Below are 17043 nucleotides of genomic sequence, written 5' to 3'. Positions count from 1 at the left end.
AAATTAAAAATAGAGATACCATATCTATATCTATATCTATCTATAGGCATATCTATATCTATATCTATATATAATGGAATACTGCTCAGCCATAAAAAGAATACTATATAATGAATAAAAATTAAAAAGAATGTATATAATGGAATACTACTCAGCCATAAAAAGGGATAAAATCATCCCATTCACAACAACATGGATGAACCTTGAGGGAATTATATTAAGTGAAATAAGCCAGATAGAGAAAGACAATCTGTATGACTCCACTCACATGTGGAAGTTAAACATGTAGACAAAGAGAACAGATTAGTGGCTACCAGGGGAAAGGAGGGGTGGAGGGTGGGCACAAAGGGTGAAGTGGTGCGTCTACACCACGACTTACAAACAATAATGTACAACCGAAATTTCATAAGGTTGTAAACTATCATAAACTCAATAAAATTTTTTAAAAAAGGATGCCCCCCCATAAATCACAAAGGCCATTCCCAAAAGGCAAAGCTGAGTCACACAGCTACATGCAAAGCAGGCTGAGAAATAGAATCCTTATTCCAGGAAACCATGGACCCATGACTAAGGAAAGTGGGAATGGTGGGTATTTGGGGCCAGATAGCCATCTGTGTCTCTGGAGGCGTCAGGCACTCAGAGAGCTCGATCAGATGATCTTTCTTGTGTTCTTCCCAATTCTGAGATCCTGTTTGATGATCAGTGGCTGGATGCATAACTTGTATTAAGCTGTGCTCATCTGCCCAAATATGTGAAATGCTGAAATTTTGAACAGTATTTTCCTCTGACCTCAAAACAGGGATGAATATAGATATTCATAAACTAGAATAAATAATTCATGCAGAGCCAAAGATTCAATGTTTTGAGACAGTGAATTAACCTGAAAAGGATTTCCCACAGGCCTGGGTATTTTCCCATACCAAATAACATGTGAGAGGAGTTGGCAAGCATTTTCTCAGTAGATCACCTTTAAATCTATGGGTTTATTGGTAAAAGGTTTTTTGGTTTTGGGGGGGTTTTTTGAAATAATTATAGATTCACAAGAAATTGCGAAAATATTACAAAGAGGCCCATCCATACTCCTCATCTACCGACTCCCAGTGGTAACATCTTACAGAAATATAGTACAATGTCAAGTCCAGGAAATTGACCTTGGTATTATACAGTTAACGATATTACAGACCTTACTTGGATTTCACCTGTTTTTACATGCACTCTTTTTTTTATATGTTGTATATATGGTTCTTTGAGAATTCGTCTCTATAGATTTATATAACAACCACAGTGATCAAAATATAAAAGTTTCAAAGTGTTCTGTGTTTAATGTTTTAAAAATACTCTTTCCTAAGTACAAATTGAACTTGTTTTCCATTTAAGTCAGTCAACAGCACCTTTATGGACATGGTCTCTTGTTCTCTAAGTTATTGTTCGTGAATACTGAGGAAGCATCTGAATGACTTTCAGTCATCTGAAACGTTCACTTTCTTTTTCCTTTTTTATTTCATAGAGGCCACATGGTGATGGGAGATTCTTTCAACACTTCTCTCTTCAAACAGACATTCCAAAGAATTTTCAGTAAAGATTTTAATGGGAATTTCCGAATGGCATTTGGTGCTACTTTGGAAGTAAAGGTACTGTAGATTTCTAAAGCTTCAGTAGAAGAATACTGTTTGTACTTATTTAGTCGTCAGGTTTTCAGAACCTTCAGCCTGCTGGACACAGACATCTAAAGGCAAATTAAAAGGTTCCCAGCAAAATATCCCAACAAAGTGTATTCTTTCTGTTGCTTCTCAAAGATGACCTGTATATTTATTAATGTTCTAAACAGAGAGTTGTCTGGTTCCCCTGCAGCCTCTTCTCTGCCCTGCTCTAGGACAGCAGGCCTTAGAAGGGGTGGTGGGCCGAGCAAAGAGGCAGCCACACAGTGTGGAGCGTCCACCCAGCCATTGATATCGGCCACGCATTCACAGAACCATAGTTTATATTTAGTGCCTGCCTGCAGACTAGCCAGAGCATTCCGGAGTAGTGCAGCATTGCGAGTTTGGGTTTTGTTTTTCCACGTAGGGACTAATAGCTCTATACACTTGATTCTGAGTCCTGGAGAAAATATTAAAAGGGGCCATTAGAAAATATGATTGGAATTATTACTTTGAGAATTAGAGATAATCATTAGCTCATCTAGGTTAAACTTTAAACAACATTCTCAAATGTTTGAGATTCTTTTTAAAAAGATGAAGAGGAACGGACTTTGCTAAAGTGGATTCAGATTTTAAAATCTAAGTATGTTGGCTTTGTCCTTATGTTGGAGTTCATGAATTAAGTATTTTTGAAACAATACAGAGCAGTATAATCACTGATTAGAAATTATAGGTAATTGTGACTGGGTGCATGGGATTGGAAAAGAATGTAGTATTGTTGGTAAAATTGTTATCTTCTATGTGTAAATTTCAGAGTTGAGAAAGTTGAAAATGCTGCATCATCATTGGAACAAAGATAATGCACGTTCTAAAGGAGGGTTTTATTAAAGTGTTATTCAGTTCACAGTGGCCCTGGAAAAGCTTGTAAGAGTATTTGTGTACTTTCATCCATACGATTTTCTCTTCGTGGAATGATAATGCTGTCGTTTTTCTTTGAGTTTTATTTGTGTCCTTCATGAGAGGGTGGCTCTCAGTGATTTTTAACTTTATCCTCTTATCTAACTCTGTTGTAGACCTCTCGGGAACTGAAGATTGCAGGAGCCGTTGGTCCTTGTGTATCTCTGAATGTGAAAGGACCGTGTGTGTCAGAAAATGTAAGAAAAACTCCTCCATCACCCTCACCTGCTATGCCCAGGGATTTAACCTGTTAGGAATGTCAGAATGGGAAGACCTTGTATTGTGTCACCTCTCGGGATATGTCTGTGGTGAGGGGAGAAGGGCTAACTCTTACTAATGGGACCATAACTCTGAGATGTGGTGTCATTTCTATCTGTCCATCTATCTAAATGGTCAGAGGAGAAAACAGGCTCAGAAAGGTTGAGTATCTTGCTCAAGGTCAGAGCTGACATGGAGGAGTTTGAGTACAGGTTCCCCTGACCCCACTACCCTGCTTGTATTGCTATGGCAGTGAACCACAAGGCATTCTGTGCAGCACAAGGCAGGCATTCAGCAAAATCCTTCAGTAATAAACCTGTGTGCTTATTACCCTTAAGGGTGATAGCTTTGTCTCACTTCTCAGAGACAATTTTGAGTTGGTTGGGCAGTAGATGACACTTGTGTATGCAGATGTCTGTGTTCTTTGAGGATATGTGAATGAAGTTTAGTTATCAGTGGGTGGTGAGGTGGCTTTGCTGATGGCCCACTTCCTCTGATTATACTTGAGCTGCCAGGAGACAAATAGTGTGGTCCTGTGGGGCCTGTCCAGGGTGGCTCTGGGCTCGGATTATCATAGTCCTTCCCTCATTGTCATGTTCAATGAGCGGGTGGACTGTGGAACCAGAGGTGGATTCAGGGTGTGGGTCTGCCACTGCTAGCCACGTGGCCTGGACAAGGTCTTTAATCACTCTGGGATATGATGTCTTTAGCTGGGAATGGAGGTCGTCACAGTACCTTACTTTATAGCACTACTGGGAGGATTAAACGAGTTAGTTCTGGTAAAACAGAACAGATCCTGGCACAATTGAAGCCCACACGAGATTTCATCTTTCACATCTTCATCAGCAGTGCACATTCACTTAATGACTACTTTGATTAAACTTTTGTTGAACTTATCAGAGGCAAGGTGATTTGAGAGAATATTCGTATAATCCCCTGGGTCAGGGGTGAGGCAGGTTGCTGCCTCAAAGTGCATCTGATGAGTCACTCATTACCCCAGTGTACTAAGGAACTCCTACCCCTATTTCCTGGCAGGGCTTTGGAAGGCTTCCCTGTTCAAAATATTTTCCATAAGACTTAAAATCTGCCTAAGAAGATAATTTTTTTAATTAGTACAAACTGGTTAGCTGTTCTAGGATCTGGTACGGATCAACCATGAAATTTTTAGGCAGAGGAGAGTAGAATCTTCAAACATACAGAGAAGTTTAAGGAAGAGTGTAATGGATTCCTATATACCCACCATTTAGAGTGAATACTTAACATTTTGTCACAATTGCTCTGTCTTCTTTTCTTGCCACATTTGCTTTATCTGATTACCATCTGTTTGCCATATTGGCTTTATCATATGTTTGCAGAAGCTTTGAAAACATGTTGTAGACGTCGTGACACTTTGTCTTTCAGTGTTTCCATATGCATCTTCTAAAAATAAGGATGTTCTCCTACCATGACATTATCATTAAACCTAAAAAAAACAATAATTTTCTAATATCTAGTCATATTCTTTCCCTAATTTCTCCCCAAATGCCCTTTCTGGCTGTTTTATCCCCACTCTAACCAGCATTGCATTTGTGTTTAACTTGTTTCTATCTTCCCTATATTCCTGTGAAGTGGAAGTTAGATTAGTGATGAGATTCAGGTTAAACCTTTCTGTCCACCATACTTCCTGAGTGATCTGTGTTCGTCATGCTGTGTTTGATCAAAAGGCAATGCTGTCTGGTCATCCTATGTTAGAGGTACTGAGTTAGATTGTGTGGTGATGGTGATGACTGCCCCTCATCCTCCCATTATAAGGGCACTTTTCCTTTTTGCTGTTAGTAAGAAAGCTGTTGAACGAGATTGTAGCACAATGTGAATATCTTGTTTGCCAACAGCCTTTCACCTGATGGTTTTAGCATCCATGGGTCATCCTTACTTGAATCAGTGTATTTCATTAGGGATTGTAAAATGGTGATTTCCTAATTCTATCTTTACAGTTCCTCTGATAAAGTCAGGGTAAATGCTTATGTAAGGGGTTTGTGTATTAGTGAGTGTGTACTTTTGCGGCTCTGGAGGGTTTGTGGCCACAGTTGGGCATTGGTGCTATAGGGGAGGAAAAATTTTCTTTTTCTTCTACTCATCTTAGTGTCATTGGCTAGGGCCCTTCCAATTAGACTGACAAAAGACAGGTTAACAAGAGAAAAACAAACAGAAGTTTATTAACACATACATCATGCATATATACATCGCTCATACATTCTCAGTGATAAGTAACTCAAAGGGGTGATTAGAACTTCAGGTTATGTAGCATCTTAACAGAAGAACAATAAATTTGTAGAAAAGTCATAAGACAAAGGAAAGGGACTTTGAGCTTCCAGGGCTGGTAAATTCTGGGAAAGTAGATAGATGGGGGAAACGACAGTAGTCCCCCGTTATCTGTGAGGGGTACGTTCCAAGACCCCCAGTGGACGCCTGAAACTGAGGCTAGTACCGAACCCAATATATACTATGTTTTGTTCTATACATGCATGTTTGAGGTGCAACAGCAAAACTAGGACAAATTTCTTTCTCCTTCACAATTTCACGAATAGAAGATTCATTCTTACCATAGATCTTAGCAGCCTCAGCATATGAGTTTTTTATTTCCTTGTTTAAGTCAAGAATTTCACCTTTTCACTTAAGGGAAGCACTTTATGGCTTCTGTTTGGCGTATCCGAATTGCCAGCATCACTACTCTTGCACTTTGGGGCCATTATTAGGTAAAATAAGGGTTTCTTGAACACAAGTGCTGCAGTACTGCAACAGTCGGTTTGATAACTGAGATGGCTACTAAGTGACTAGTGGGTGGGGAGCGTCTACAGTGTGGATAACGCTGGGTAAAGGGATGAGTCACATCCCAAGTGGGACAGAGCAGAATGGCACAAGATTTCATCACACTGCTCAGAACAGTGTGTAATTTAAAGCTTAAGAATTGTTTTTTTCTGCAATTTCCCATTTAATAATTTTGGACTGAGGTTGACCATAGGTAGCTGAAACCATGGATAAGTGGGGACTGCTGTAATTTAGGATAAGGAGTGTTTTAGCAAGGTTTGTCATAGAGGTTCTTGACCTTCCGGCAGATGTTATCTGCTTCTTTTAGAAAGGGCCACTAAGAGGAAAGGTAAGCGCCTACCAATCCATCCGTCTCACAATCTTGCTTAAGAAATACTGGTAAAACAGAGTGTCCTCCCCACTTTCCACTTTAGAGCTGCTATGTGATTTCACCTAAGAATCTTCCCTTTCTCCTCTGACCATCACGTTCCTGAGATTGCCAGTTCTGTGGCCAGGTACATAGGCTCCTGGTGTGGCTTTGTAGAGACCAGACTGGTGTCAGCTGTACTCAGCTGACAGTGTACCGTTTGGGTGGATTCAGAGTAACATAGCAGAAATAGCGTTACTCTCGTAATACGTAACCACATTACTTTCTAAGCATAGTATTCTGCGTTTTGATGAGGTGTTTTAAGATATGTAATGCTTGCTATCTCTATAATGGTAGAATGTATGTTTCAGAGTCTAGTAATCTTCTTGGTGATTCTAGGTATTTTTAACAACTGCCACCTTTTCTTCTACATGTCATGGTTAAAACAGTGATTCTCTTCACATTTTTGTGAACCTCATATATATCTCACTGGAGCCATTCGACTAGTCAATAAAAACCAGCCTTCATACCGCCAAAATCTCAGTTCTCTTACCAAGAATTTATATGTAGCTTTTGAGTAAAGGAATTGCATTAAAAAGTCATACTTAGTAGCTAATGTTCTGTAGCTATGTCTTGTTCTAATAATAATGATGAAAGAAGTGCATAAAACTTTCAAGCTAAGCAGATAATTCTTTTTCTTTTCTACTGTTTATTTCTTCCTTAACGGTGAGTTGATTCTTTCAGTTGACTTCAGTGTTATGTACCAGGTGTGTGTATATATGTGTGTGTGTATATGGAGAGAGAGAGATCTCAGTGATGTAATGAAAGTTGATCTCTGAGTGCAACATAAAAAGCTTAATTTTAAAGTATTGTAATAAAAGTTAAACTTTATTCTGGTCCATAATTGCACTTTTTGCAGTGAAATTTAAATTTTCATTTGGAATGGGATATTCTAAGCCTACCCTTCTCAGAGCCAGTACTTTTATCAGCACTTCACCACAGGAGTAGCTTTTTAGTTTAGTTTTTTTTTTCAATTCCTATTCTCACCCCTAGGAACTTGGTGTCGGTGGCACGAGTCAGTGGAAAATCTGTGGCCTGGATCCCACATCTACGCTCGGCATCTACTTTGAAGTAGTCAATCAGGTGAGTTGGATTTCTTCATGAATAGTCATGTCTCAGTGTTGTGTTTTCTGATTTATTACAATCTGGTAGTCTCTGGTTTCTTTCTCCGCAAACAGGTGCCACTTTTGGCTTGTGTTTGGCCTGATATCAGTCTGGCATGATTTTTTATTCCTTCCAGGATTTGGTCAGAGTCAGACAGCAAATTGCTTTCGTCACTTTATTATTGAACTGATAAGTTCATCAGAAGAGTAGTATCTTTTGCTAGCCATCATAATGTTGGTGAATTTTTAGATGTCAGTTCTTTCCTCAATATTTTATTTAAAAAAAATTTAAACAGAGAAAAATTAAAAGAATTGTACAGTTATCCATGTACCCACCACTTAGATTAACATTTTTCTGTATTTGCTTTGTCACGTATCTATCTATCTATCCATCAATCCATCTTATTTTTTATGCATTTCAAAGCAAATTCCAGTCATCAGTATCTTTCATTCCTAAACACTTTAGTATGCATATCGTTATTAACTTGAGTCAGTATTTTTTTGAATATGATTCTTTTTCTTGGAGGATAAAGTTGCATACAGTGAAATGCCCAGATTTTAAGTGTACCATTCAAAATGCATCAAGAACCTTACTTTCATGGCTGTCAGTCATTTTAGGAAGAGTACAGTGGGCTCTGTGACTGTGTTTGAGTTCACGCCTGTGATAGTAATAATGCGTATGGCCTCTCGCCCTGCAGCACAATGCCCCGATCCCCCAAGGAGGCAGAGGTGCCATCCAGTTTGTCACGCAGTATCAACACTCCAGCACCCAGAGACGCATCCGCGTGACCACCGTGGCCCGAAAGTGAGCAGTCCCAGTTTCCTTTCTCTTGCCACTGACTGATGTTTTTCCTATGAAGAGATAATTTAACATCTGTTAGTTTAAACTTTATAATTCCATTGAATAGTTCTCACCAATCCTCACTGGCTCATTTGATCAGAGAAGGAGGAAGAGAAAGAGGCATTGTTGGCTAACCTAGTTAGGCCTACAGGCACTTGCCCAGGAGAATTATGTCTCAGTAGGAATAAGTTGATTAAAAATTATTTTTGTGGGGCCCACACAGTGGCTCAGCAGTTAAGTTCACACGTTCCACTTCGGCAGCCTGAGGTTCACTGGTTCAGATCCCAGGTGTGGTCGTGGCATCGCTTGGCAAGCCATGCTGTGGTAGGCGTCCCACATATAAAGTAGAGGAAGATGGGCATAGATGTTAGCTCAGGGCCAGTCTTCCTCAGCAAAAAGAAGAGGATTGGCAGAAGATGTTAGCTCAGGGCTAATCTTCCTCAAAAATAAAATTATTTTTGTTTTTTATTACTATGTTTATCAGATAAGTAACCCTTAAACATATTCTCCTTGTAAAAGATTCAAGCAGCACTTAAGTATATAAGGAATAGGTCTCTTTACTCACTCTCCACAGAGGTAAAATGCTCTTACTATACTGGCACTTAACTTCAGAATCCCATTTCTGTGCATTTATATGTATATATTTTATACATGTATGGCTTACATTAATGTGTTCAGAAGCTTTTCTCAATAATATGTCAAGAACATCTTCCACGTTGATTCATATAAGCCTCTATCTCATTCATTTTAATGGCTGCATAGTGTTGAATGGTATGGATGAGATGTACCACTTCTCTATTAAAGAACATGTTAGGTCCTATCTTCCTTCTAACAGTGCTACATTCATATTTTTGAGGGCTTTGTGTACATGAGTGTTTCTTTCCAGCCACTGCATAGAAGTGGAAATTTGGTTACTGCAAAACTACTCTCCTAAGAAGCTCATTTGTATTCTTACCAATAGTGTAAGGAGACTGTCCTGTCTTCTCATTAATAATGGATATATATTAATCTTTAACATGCAAATATGGAGCAGTTTGTTACTCTTATATGTATTTTCCCATTTATCAATGGGTTGAGTACTTCTCATGTTTATTGACCATATGTATTCCTTTGATAGCCTTTGCCCAGTTTGTAAAACCTGTTTCTTTTTCTTGTTTATTGATTTGCAGGGGCTCTTTATGTATTTTGGATATGATTATTGTTCATTGCTCGTATCTATTCCTGGTCTATCTGTTGTGTTTTAGTTTTGTTCATAGTGGCTTTATTTGTCTGGAAAAGTTGTATACGTGCTAATTCTTTCTACCATGGGTATTGCTGGGAACTTGCTTTGTGAATTTGTAAACATTTAGATTTTTGTAAGATTGACCTAGAACAAGGAACACTGGCTGGAGACTTAGGTACCTTTGGGGTATCTGCTTTCATCATGTCAGGGGGAGCGTTGGGAAGTTCTCTATAATTTTTCTTTTGTTCTTATAGCCTTCAGAGGTCACATGAGGGTAAATGAAAATGTATGTAAAGCTCCTGTGATTCCTTACTGACAATGCAGTTTGAATCTTTGTTGTCTTAGATGAGAGAACAGGATGTCTGTTTCTTTGTCTTAATGGAGGGCTCGCTTTCTGGTTTCTCCTGAATGTAAGCCTGGCACTAACTCTGGAACTGTCAGTTGGGCAGATGCGCAGAGTCACCTCAGGCACATAGAAGCAGCATTTGACCAGGAGGCTGCAGCAGTCTTGATGGCACGGCTGGGAGTGTTCCGAGCGGAATCGGAGGAGGGGCCCGATGTACTCCGGTGGCTGGACCGACAGCTCATCAGGCTGGTAAGTTACAGTGGCACGACGTTTAGTCTTGGTCTCTGCTGTACGTTTGAGGAAACTGTCACTTAGACCTATTATTTTATGTAGTCGGTCAACAAGAATTTGTCTGTTGCTTACCTTATGCCAAACAGTAGACATCTTGAGAAGGATATAAAAGAAATGTTAAATATGCATTTTCCCCTCAAGGGCTTATGTTACAGTTGTGGAGAAACAAAATGCACAGGACATTTAGAGAATATGCAAGTCTGTGTATGTTAAGAGTTGATTTAGCTAAGTCACTGTGAATACTGTGGTCCTATATTTTTTCCTCCAGATATTGGAGATTATTTTTGGAAATAGAGGTCCATGGCCCAGTGAGTGTAGGGAGATGACTAATGTGTTAATTTTGGGTCTAACCAGGAGAGAGAAACCACATAGTAGTTTAAACAAGAGAAGTTTTATATAAAGAATTACTATCACAATAGGGAATTAGAATAATGAGGGTTTGGTTAGTAAGAAGTAAAGAGAATTTTAAAGAATATAGGAATAGCGGATACAAGGGGCAGCTACCACTCCTAGGCTGAGATAGAATACTGAGATAGAAGAGCCCCCTTTCCTCCCAGGATCTAGAAGGTGAGAGGGTGTGACCATAGCTCACTGAGTCTCTCTTGGCAGAGTTGTTGCGGTGTTATGCCAGAGGAACTTGATAGAAATCACCCTCTAGAACTGGATGAAAATCCATCCTCTGGGGTGCCAAAGAAAACCGTTCACAGGGCAGTACCTCACCACAGGCACATGGGGTGCGGGGATAGCTGCTGGAGCCTGCGCCCCAGGAGCTCAGCGCCGGGGAAGCCACAGGCGCCACTGCTGAGTGAGCACACTGGAACCTGGAAGCAAACCCTTGCCTCCAGCCCCCTCTATGGGCAAAGCTTACCGTGCTGCCAGCTGGCAAAGGAAAAATATTTAAAGGACCTAGATCCATTTCACAACAGGCAAAAAGGGTGAATTTGGAGCTACAAAGCAATAAATCAATAATACCTTACAGTCTTACCGTCTTGGAAATTCATAGCATGTATTCATGATCAAAGGCCCTGAAAAGCCTAGTAAGGACACCTACGTAGCTTTGTTTAGCCCCATGTGTGCTCTTGCTATCCTGTGGAACCATCTTTTCAGAGGATGTCAACATTTGAAACACAATTTGAAAACTGAGCAAAGTCCAAGTGGTTGGCAAAGGCTCTGTGTGGGAAGCGAGCCTTGAATCAAGTCTTCTTAAAAAGAGTGGGATAATGGGGGAGGAGAAGATAAGGCTTGCCAAGTGGAGGGCCCAGCGTGAGCAAGCCTACAGGATGGATGTAGCTGTGCATTTTGGCTTAGGCTGGGACACTGGAGTGACCACTGTCACAGGAGGCCAGGTTGTACAGTGGGCAGAGTGGCAGTGAAGGTGCAGCGTGATTGTGGAATGCCTTAATTTTAAAGTTAAGTCACTGTCTTAACATTAGTGAAAGGAGGGGACTTATGCAAGATTCTTAAGCAGAGATGTGACATCAGCATGATGCGTGTGTTTACATTGCCTTATAAGATAAATTGGAGGGTGAAAAGGCTGCTGGTAGGGAGACCAGTGGAGATTTTGCAGGCTCAAGGGAGCTTAGACCAGGGTGTGGGCAGTAGAATTGAGGAGGGAGAAGGTTTGGAATCAGGACGTTTGCTGAAAGAAGAATTGATAAAACTTGGTTAAATTATATGTGGAATCAAAAACCAAAAAATCGGCATTGATTCAAGTTCCAAGTGTGGGTCACTGCAAGCATGATGGAGAGGTAGGAAATGGGAAAGGAGAAGGAAGAAGGTGAATCTTTTCTTTTTAATGTAATAGTTTAATTCATTTTGAATGGGACCTTGCAAAAGTATATCCACAGGAAGCTGTCCTGTCATCAGATGGAAGTCCTGACAGGAGCTCAAGTCAGAGGTTGGCATGGGACATGGGGAGGGATTTGGATGACATGGATCTGGCTCTAGTGTTTGTAACCAAAGCAGTAAGGCTGGGAGCAGAGGGCCAAGAACTGACCTCTGAGGAACCCACAGTTAGGAGGAAGTAGGAAGATGAGGGGCCGTTGAAGAAGGCAGAGAAGTATTGGTTGGAGAGGTGACGAGAAATTGGAAAGTGCTGTTTTAGCGGCTGAAGGAGAGACTTTGAAGAAGCTTGGGGAGTCTCCTGGCTTGTGGTGGTAGGTGGTAGCGGAGAACTGCAGGGACATCGGATTGGGTAGGGTAATTGTCACAGAGGGGCTTTCTTTAAGTGGTGAACAGTTCACTTCTCTAGTGACCAGAAGAAATGCGTGAAATAAAGGCAGGAAGGGAAGACATCTTCAGAAATTCGCCTTTGAAAGAAGGAAGGAAATTGAGTTGTGGAATGATAAAACTTCAGGGCTTGTCTATAATTGCTAGTGTTTCAGTCTTCAAGCGTTTTCTTGTGGAAGAGGCTCCTGAGAGCTCTTAGCCTCTCACCAGTCAGAGTGGTCCTCGGCCAGCATCGCCTGGGAGTGGGTTAGAAATGCAGGGTTTCAGCCCCTTCTCAGATCCGCTGAATCAGAATCTGCATTTCATAGCACCCTGGGTGATGTGTCTGCCCATCCATGCCTGAGAAGTGCTGGTTTGGGACTCACAGGCAGTTAGTGGCAGAGTTGAGATTGGAATGTAGCCCTCCTACTCCAAGGATTTTTCCAGGTGACGCTAACTTAGATTTGGTTTTTCTTCTGCTGTTTTCTTTCGACAGTGTCAGAAGTTTGGACAGTATAACAAAGAAGACCCCACTTCTTTTAGGTTATCAGATTCCTTCTCTCTATATCCTCAGGTAAGTAATATATGTTTTTAGATGGCTAAAAAGAATAAATTGTGGAAGAAATAAAACCCACTGCTGTCGGGGTAAAGTGAAGCCTTGGTATATTTTGAGACTCAGTCTATAGGTGATGAAGGTTGTTCAGTTCAAGACAGATACTGTGGGGCCGACCCGGTGGCCGAGTGGTTAAGTTCACACGCTCTGCTTCGGCGGCACAGGGTTTCACTGGTTTGGATCTTGGTTGCGGACTGGCACCGCTCATCAGGCCATGCTGAGGTGGCGTCCCGTGTGTCACAACTAGAAGGACCGACAACTAGAATATACAAATATGTACTGGGGAGATTTGGGGAGAAGAAGAAGAAGAAAAAAGACAAATACTGCGTCTGTGTGTGTGACTGTGCCTGAGCCCTATGGACGACAGAGGTGACATCAGAGACTAGAAAATAAGTGCATGAACTTTTATGACAATTCAAAACAGGACCATTGCCTTGAGGCTACAACAGAATCTCTAATTCACAGTTCTGGGTGGACAGTCAGCTACCTCAGTGGCAAATCAAGAAAATGAAGCACACCTGAAGATGACTATATCAAAATGAGACCATAGTTAATGTGGTAAATATTTAATGATATTCTGTAGTTGTTATGCTGCAACATAACCAGGAATCGACAGTAATAAGCAGCTCCTCTAAGTAACTGCACCATGTGTGAACCAGGCACTTGGGAGCCGTTGGACGAGGGAAAGGAGGGAGAGAAGTAGATGGAGCATGAGGCTGCTGGCAGCGATCTGAGTTTTTACCTTTTCTGAACCTCTGTCCTCATCTGTAAATGAGGAAACTAGAGCTGAGCTCAGTGGGCGGCTGTGGGGACTGCACGAGTGGAGGCTGCTCAAGTGTTCAGCGTGGGCCCAGCACCTCTTCAGTGGTTAGTAAATGTGAGCCAACTCCGTGGCTGGGGCCTGGGACTTTCAGGCTGGACCATTCACAGCTACAGCTTTCCCAGAAATGAAAGCAAACAACTTTTTTCCCCTTCCCTTAGAGATTCCTTAATGAGGACTAAGTAGAAAGAAGCAAACTCATTTTTAAATTAACTTGTGAGGACTTAGATATCCAGATGTGTATTATCCTTTCAAGTACTCAATTTGGAAAGTGGACACAGGTTTCAGTCATGAACTTGTATAGCTTGGACTCTTAGGGTTAAATGGAGCCTGGAAGGTCACCTCACTCCACCACCAGCCTACTATGGGGCTCTGCGGCCTTGACGTGTGCCCCACTTTCCCGTGCCCAGCAGTTGAGGCTGTAGGTATTGTGGAAAGAGCCCTGCGCCGGCCAGAGTCGGGCTGAGTTCCAGCGCTGGCTCTGCTGCTCCTGGTCTTGGGTGAGGTCTTGAGGCCCTGTGAACTTTGGTTTCCTCGTTAGAAGGAAGGTGTTGGTCTGAACAAGTGGTCTGCAGTCTTTTTGATGCCGTGGAATTGTTTCTTTGAGAAGACCCTCTCAAAGCCAACATATAAAGCAGACTCAGTGCTGCTTTGGTTGTGCTCTCACACAACACACTGAGTCCCACCCCAGCACCCTCCAACATCCCACCTCCTGGGGCCATAAGGATCCACTAAGACTCTGAAGAGCACAGTGTGAAAACCACCGAGTGAGGTGGTTTCTAAGATTCCTTCTGTCGAGGCATCTAGGATAGGAGTCAAGAGCCCAGTCTCTGGAGCTGGATGACCTGGATTAGAGTCCAGCTCTGCCACTCAGTAGCAGGTGGCCTTGGGCAAGTTGCCTACCCCTCATTTTCCTTACCTGTAGACGAGAGATGGTACCAGAGCTTATCTGAAGGATTAAATCCTTGTCAAGTCGTTGTGCGTTGCACATAGGATACATTGAATGTCAGCCATAATTACTGTTTAGGAACCTATGATTCAATATTTGGAGTCTCAGGAAGCTTTCTGCTTCTCAAGGCAGCTCATTTGCATGTGCTGGCAACTCTTTAGAGTGAGCTAAAACTCTGCCCTCTGCCTTTTAATCCTCAGGGTAAAGAACATACCTCTAGCGTCATCTCTTGGCCCTTTCTTCCTTACACACCTCACTCCAACGTACTAGTCTGTGTCCTGAGCTCTCTAGCTTCTCATCTCTTGCTTCCTCGTGCACATATTTCAGACCCCAGTGGCTTTGGGAAGTCTCTGACACCCCCCCCCCCCCACCCCATAGCACTGCTTTGCTGTACCGTGACTCATAACACGCTGACCCAAGTGTGCCTTTCCCCCCAGACTGTGACCTCTTCAGAGCACGTGTTCTGTCTCTGCAGCCTAGCACCGTGACTCCAGAAATAAGTGCAAGTTTGCCTTTTCCCTTTTGTGTGGAAACTTTGACATATCCAGAGGGCCTCCCCCTTTTTTAAAAATAATGTTTATTTCTGATTGTGGTGAAAAACACATAAAACTTCCAATCTTAACTATTTTTAAGTGTGCAGTTCAGTAGTGTTAAGTATACAGTCATGTGGTGTTTGACGACGGGGATACGTTCTGAGAAATGCGTCATTAGGTGATTTCATTGTTGTGGGAACATCATAGAGTGTACTCACACCAACCTGGATGGTACAGCCTGCTGCACACCTCAGCCGTATGGTACTAGTCTTGTGGGACCACCATCAAATGCGTGGTCTGTTGTTGACGAAAATGTTATGCGTTGCCCGACTATATTCATATTGTTGTGCAGCAGATCTCCAGAACTTTTTCATCCTGCAAAACTGAAATTCTATGCCCATTGAACAACTCTCCATTTCTCTCTTTCCCCAGCCTCTGCTCCTACCATTTTACCTTCTGTTCATATGAACCCAGAGGCCTTTTTCTTAAAGTCTGGGTCCTCCCGTTTCAGAGACCTAAGGCAGGTCTACTCTGGTGTCTAAGAAGCCTATAGCTATATGCGTTTGTCTTTTTTCTCTGTAAATGCAGTTCATGTTCCATCTTAGAAGATCTCCATTTCTTCAAGTGTTTAACAACAGTCCTGACGAGTCGTCATATTATAGACACCACTTTGCCCGACAGGATCTAACCCAGTCCCTCATCATGATCCAGCCCATTCTTTACTCCTATTCGTTTCATGGACCACCAGAGGTAAGGTTTTACGTGAATGCTGTTCTCAGAATTGGAATCTCATAATTTGTATTATTTTTTCTAGCCAATTTTCTCTAGAGCAGAGCTGTAAAAACTTTCAGTCTTTATAGTAATTTAACATTGTTTCTGAGTATTAAAAAATATGCATATGAAAAAGTCACAGGACATGTAAAGCTATTATTTGTGGAAGGCAGGACTACATGTAAAAAATTTTTAAAAATACATGGGTACTTCTTTTTCAATGTGTTCATATACTTTAAACCAGTAATCCCATGTCTTGTATTATAACTGAAGGAAATACTCTTGTATTCAGAAAAGGCTTTGTTCAAAGAAATAGTAAATGAACTATTATAGTAGAAAATTAGAAGACAACCCAAATGTTCAGTAGTAGGAAAATAAATAAGTAATGTAAGAATTAGTCACAAAGTTTATGTAACATAATAAAACAGATAAACCCTTATGTTAAAATATTACGTGAAAAAAAATCAAAATAGAAACCTTACTAAATTGTTTTTTTTAAAGCCTGTAAGAATTAAAAACCATATGGAAATAAACCAAAATACCAATATTTATTGTGCTTGGGTACAAAATCTTCAAACTTTCTTTAAGTATAAATTACTTTTTATTACCTTTTTTTATATGAAATAAAAATCATAATAAAATGTATTTTGTAGTAAACTTTTAAAACTTTTATTAAAAGCTGTTCTTTGTTATGTAGGCATCTCTCTTACCTGTCATCTACAGCTGTAGTAGATTTGAGATAATGTGTGTCTGATAGAGAAAATACATTTCTAGCATAAAACTGAGAATGTTGGTACTTATTTCTGCTTCCTAGAGCAAAAGATATGACTAATCTCACTTCCCAATTGCGAAGGGATTATTTGGAGCCTCTTTCTTCTACAAAGTTGAAACTTAGAACTGCTGAGTCAGGGTGCAGAACGTGGGATGTGGCCTGAAGATGGGGGGAGCCCCCATGCCAAGTGCCACTTGTAAAGGGCCTTGTAACTGCTCTGTGGATACCCTGGGGGTGGAGGCGGAGTGGTCACCATGTGGGGAGCAGGGAAGAACAACGTCATCTCTCTCCCTTTCTCTCCAGCCAGTGCTCTTGGACAGCAGCAGCATTCTAGCTGACAGAATTTTGCTGATGGATACTTTCTTCCAAATTGTCATTTATCTTGGTGAGGTAAGGTGATACTAATTTCTTTCCTTACTGTTGTTTTTACCTTCTTTTTATTAATTTAGGTTTTTATGACATTTGAAATGAGAATTTGGGCTTAGGGGGCTGGCCCTGTGGCATATTG

General features: G+C 41.2%; 1 protein-coding gene across 1 annotated transcript in view; it reads left to right on the top strand.

Moving 5' to 3' along the window:
• SEC23B (SEC23 homolog B, COPII coat complex component) overlaps positions 1 to 17043 on the top strand; it is a 43253-nt gene that overhangs the window by 15243 nt on the left and 10967 nt on the right. Inside the window, exons 10-17 of the mRNA XM_003363945.5 lie at positions 1508 to 1631; positions 2711 to 2791; positions 7060 to 7149; positions 7868 to 7974; positions 9674 to 9827; positions 12574 to 12651; positions 15581 to 15742; positions 16839 to 16925. Coding sequence (XP_003363993.1) covers positions 1508 to 1631; positions 2711 to 2791; positions 7060 to 7149; positions 7868 to 7974; positions 9674 to 9827; positions 12574 to 12651; positions 15581 to 15742; positions 16839 to 16925 — 883 coding nt within the window. The remainder of the gene's footprint in view (positions 1 to 1507; positions 1632 to 2710; positions 2792 to 7059; positions 7150 to 7867; positions 7975 to 9673; positions 9828 to 12573; positions 12652 to 15580; positions 15743 to 16838; positions 16926 to 17043) is intronic.

Source organism: Equus caballus, chromosome 22, assembly GCF_041296265.1.
Source record: "Equus caballus isolate H_3958 breed thoroughbred chromosome 22, TB-T2T, whole genome shotgun sequence".
Classification (NCBI taxonomy): Eukaryota; Metazoa; Chordata; class Mammalia; order Perissodactyla; family Equidae; genus Equus; species Equus caballus.
The sequence above is the reverse complement of the archived record's forward strand: the minus strand, read 5'-3'. Positions and strand labels throughout refer to the sequence as shown.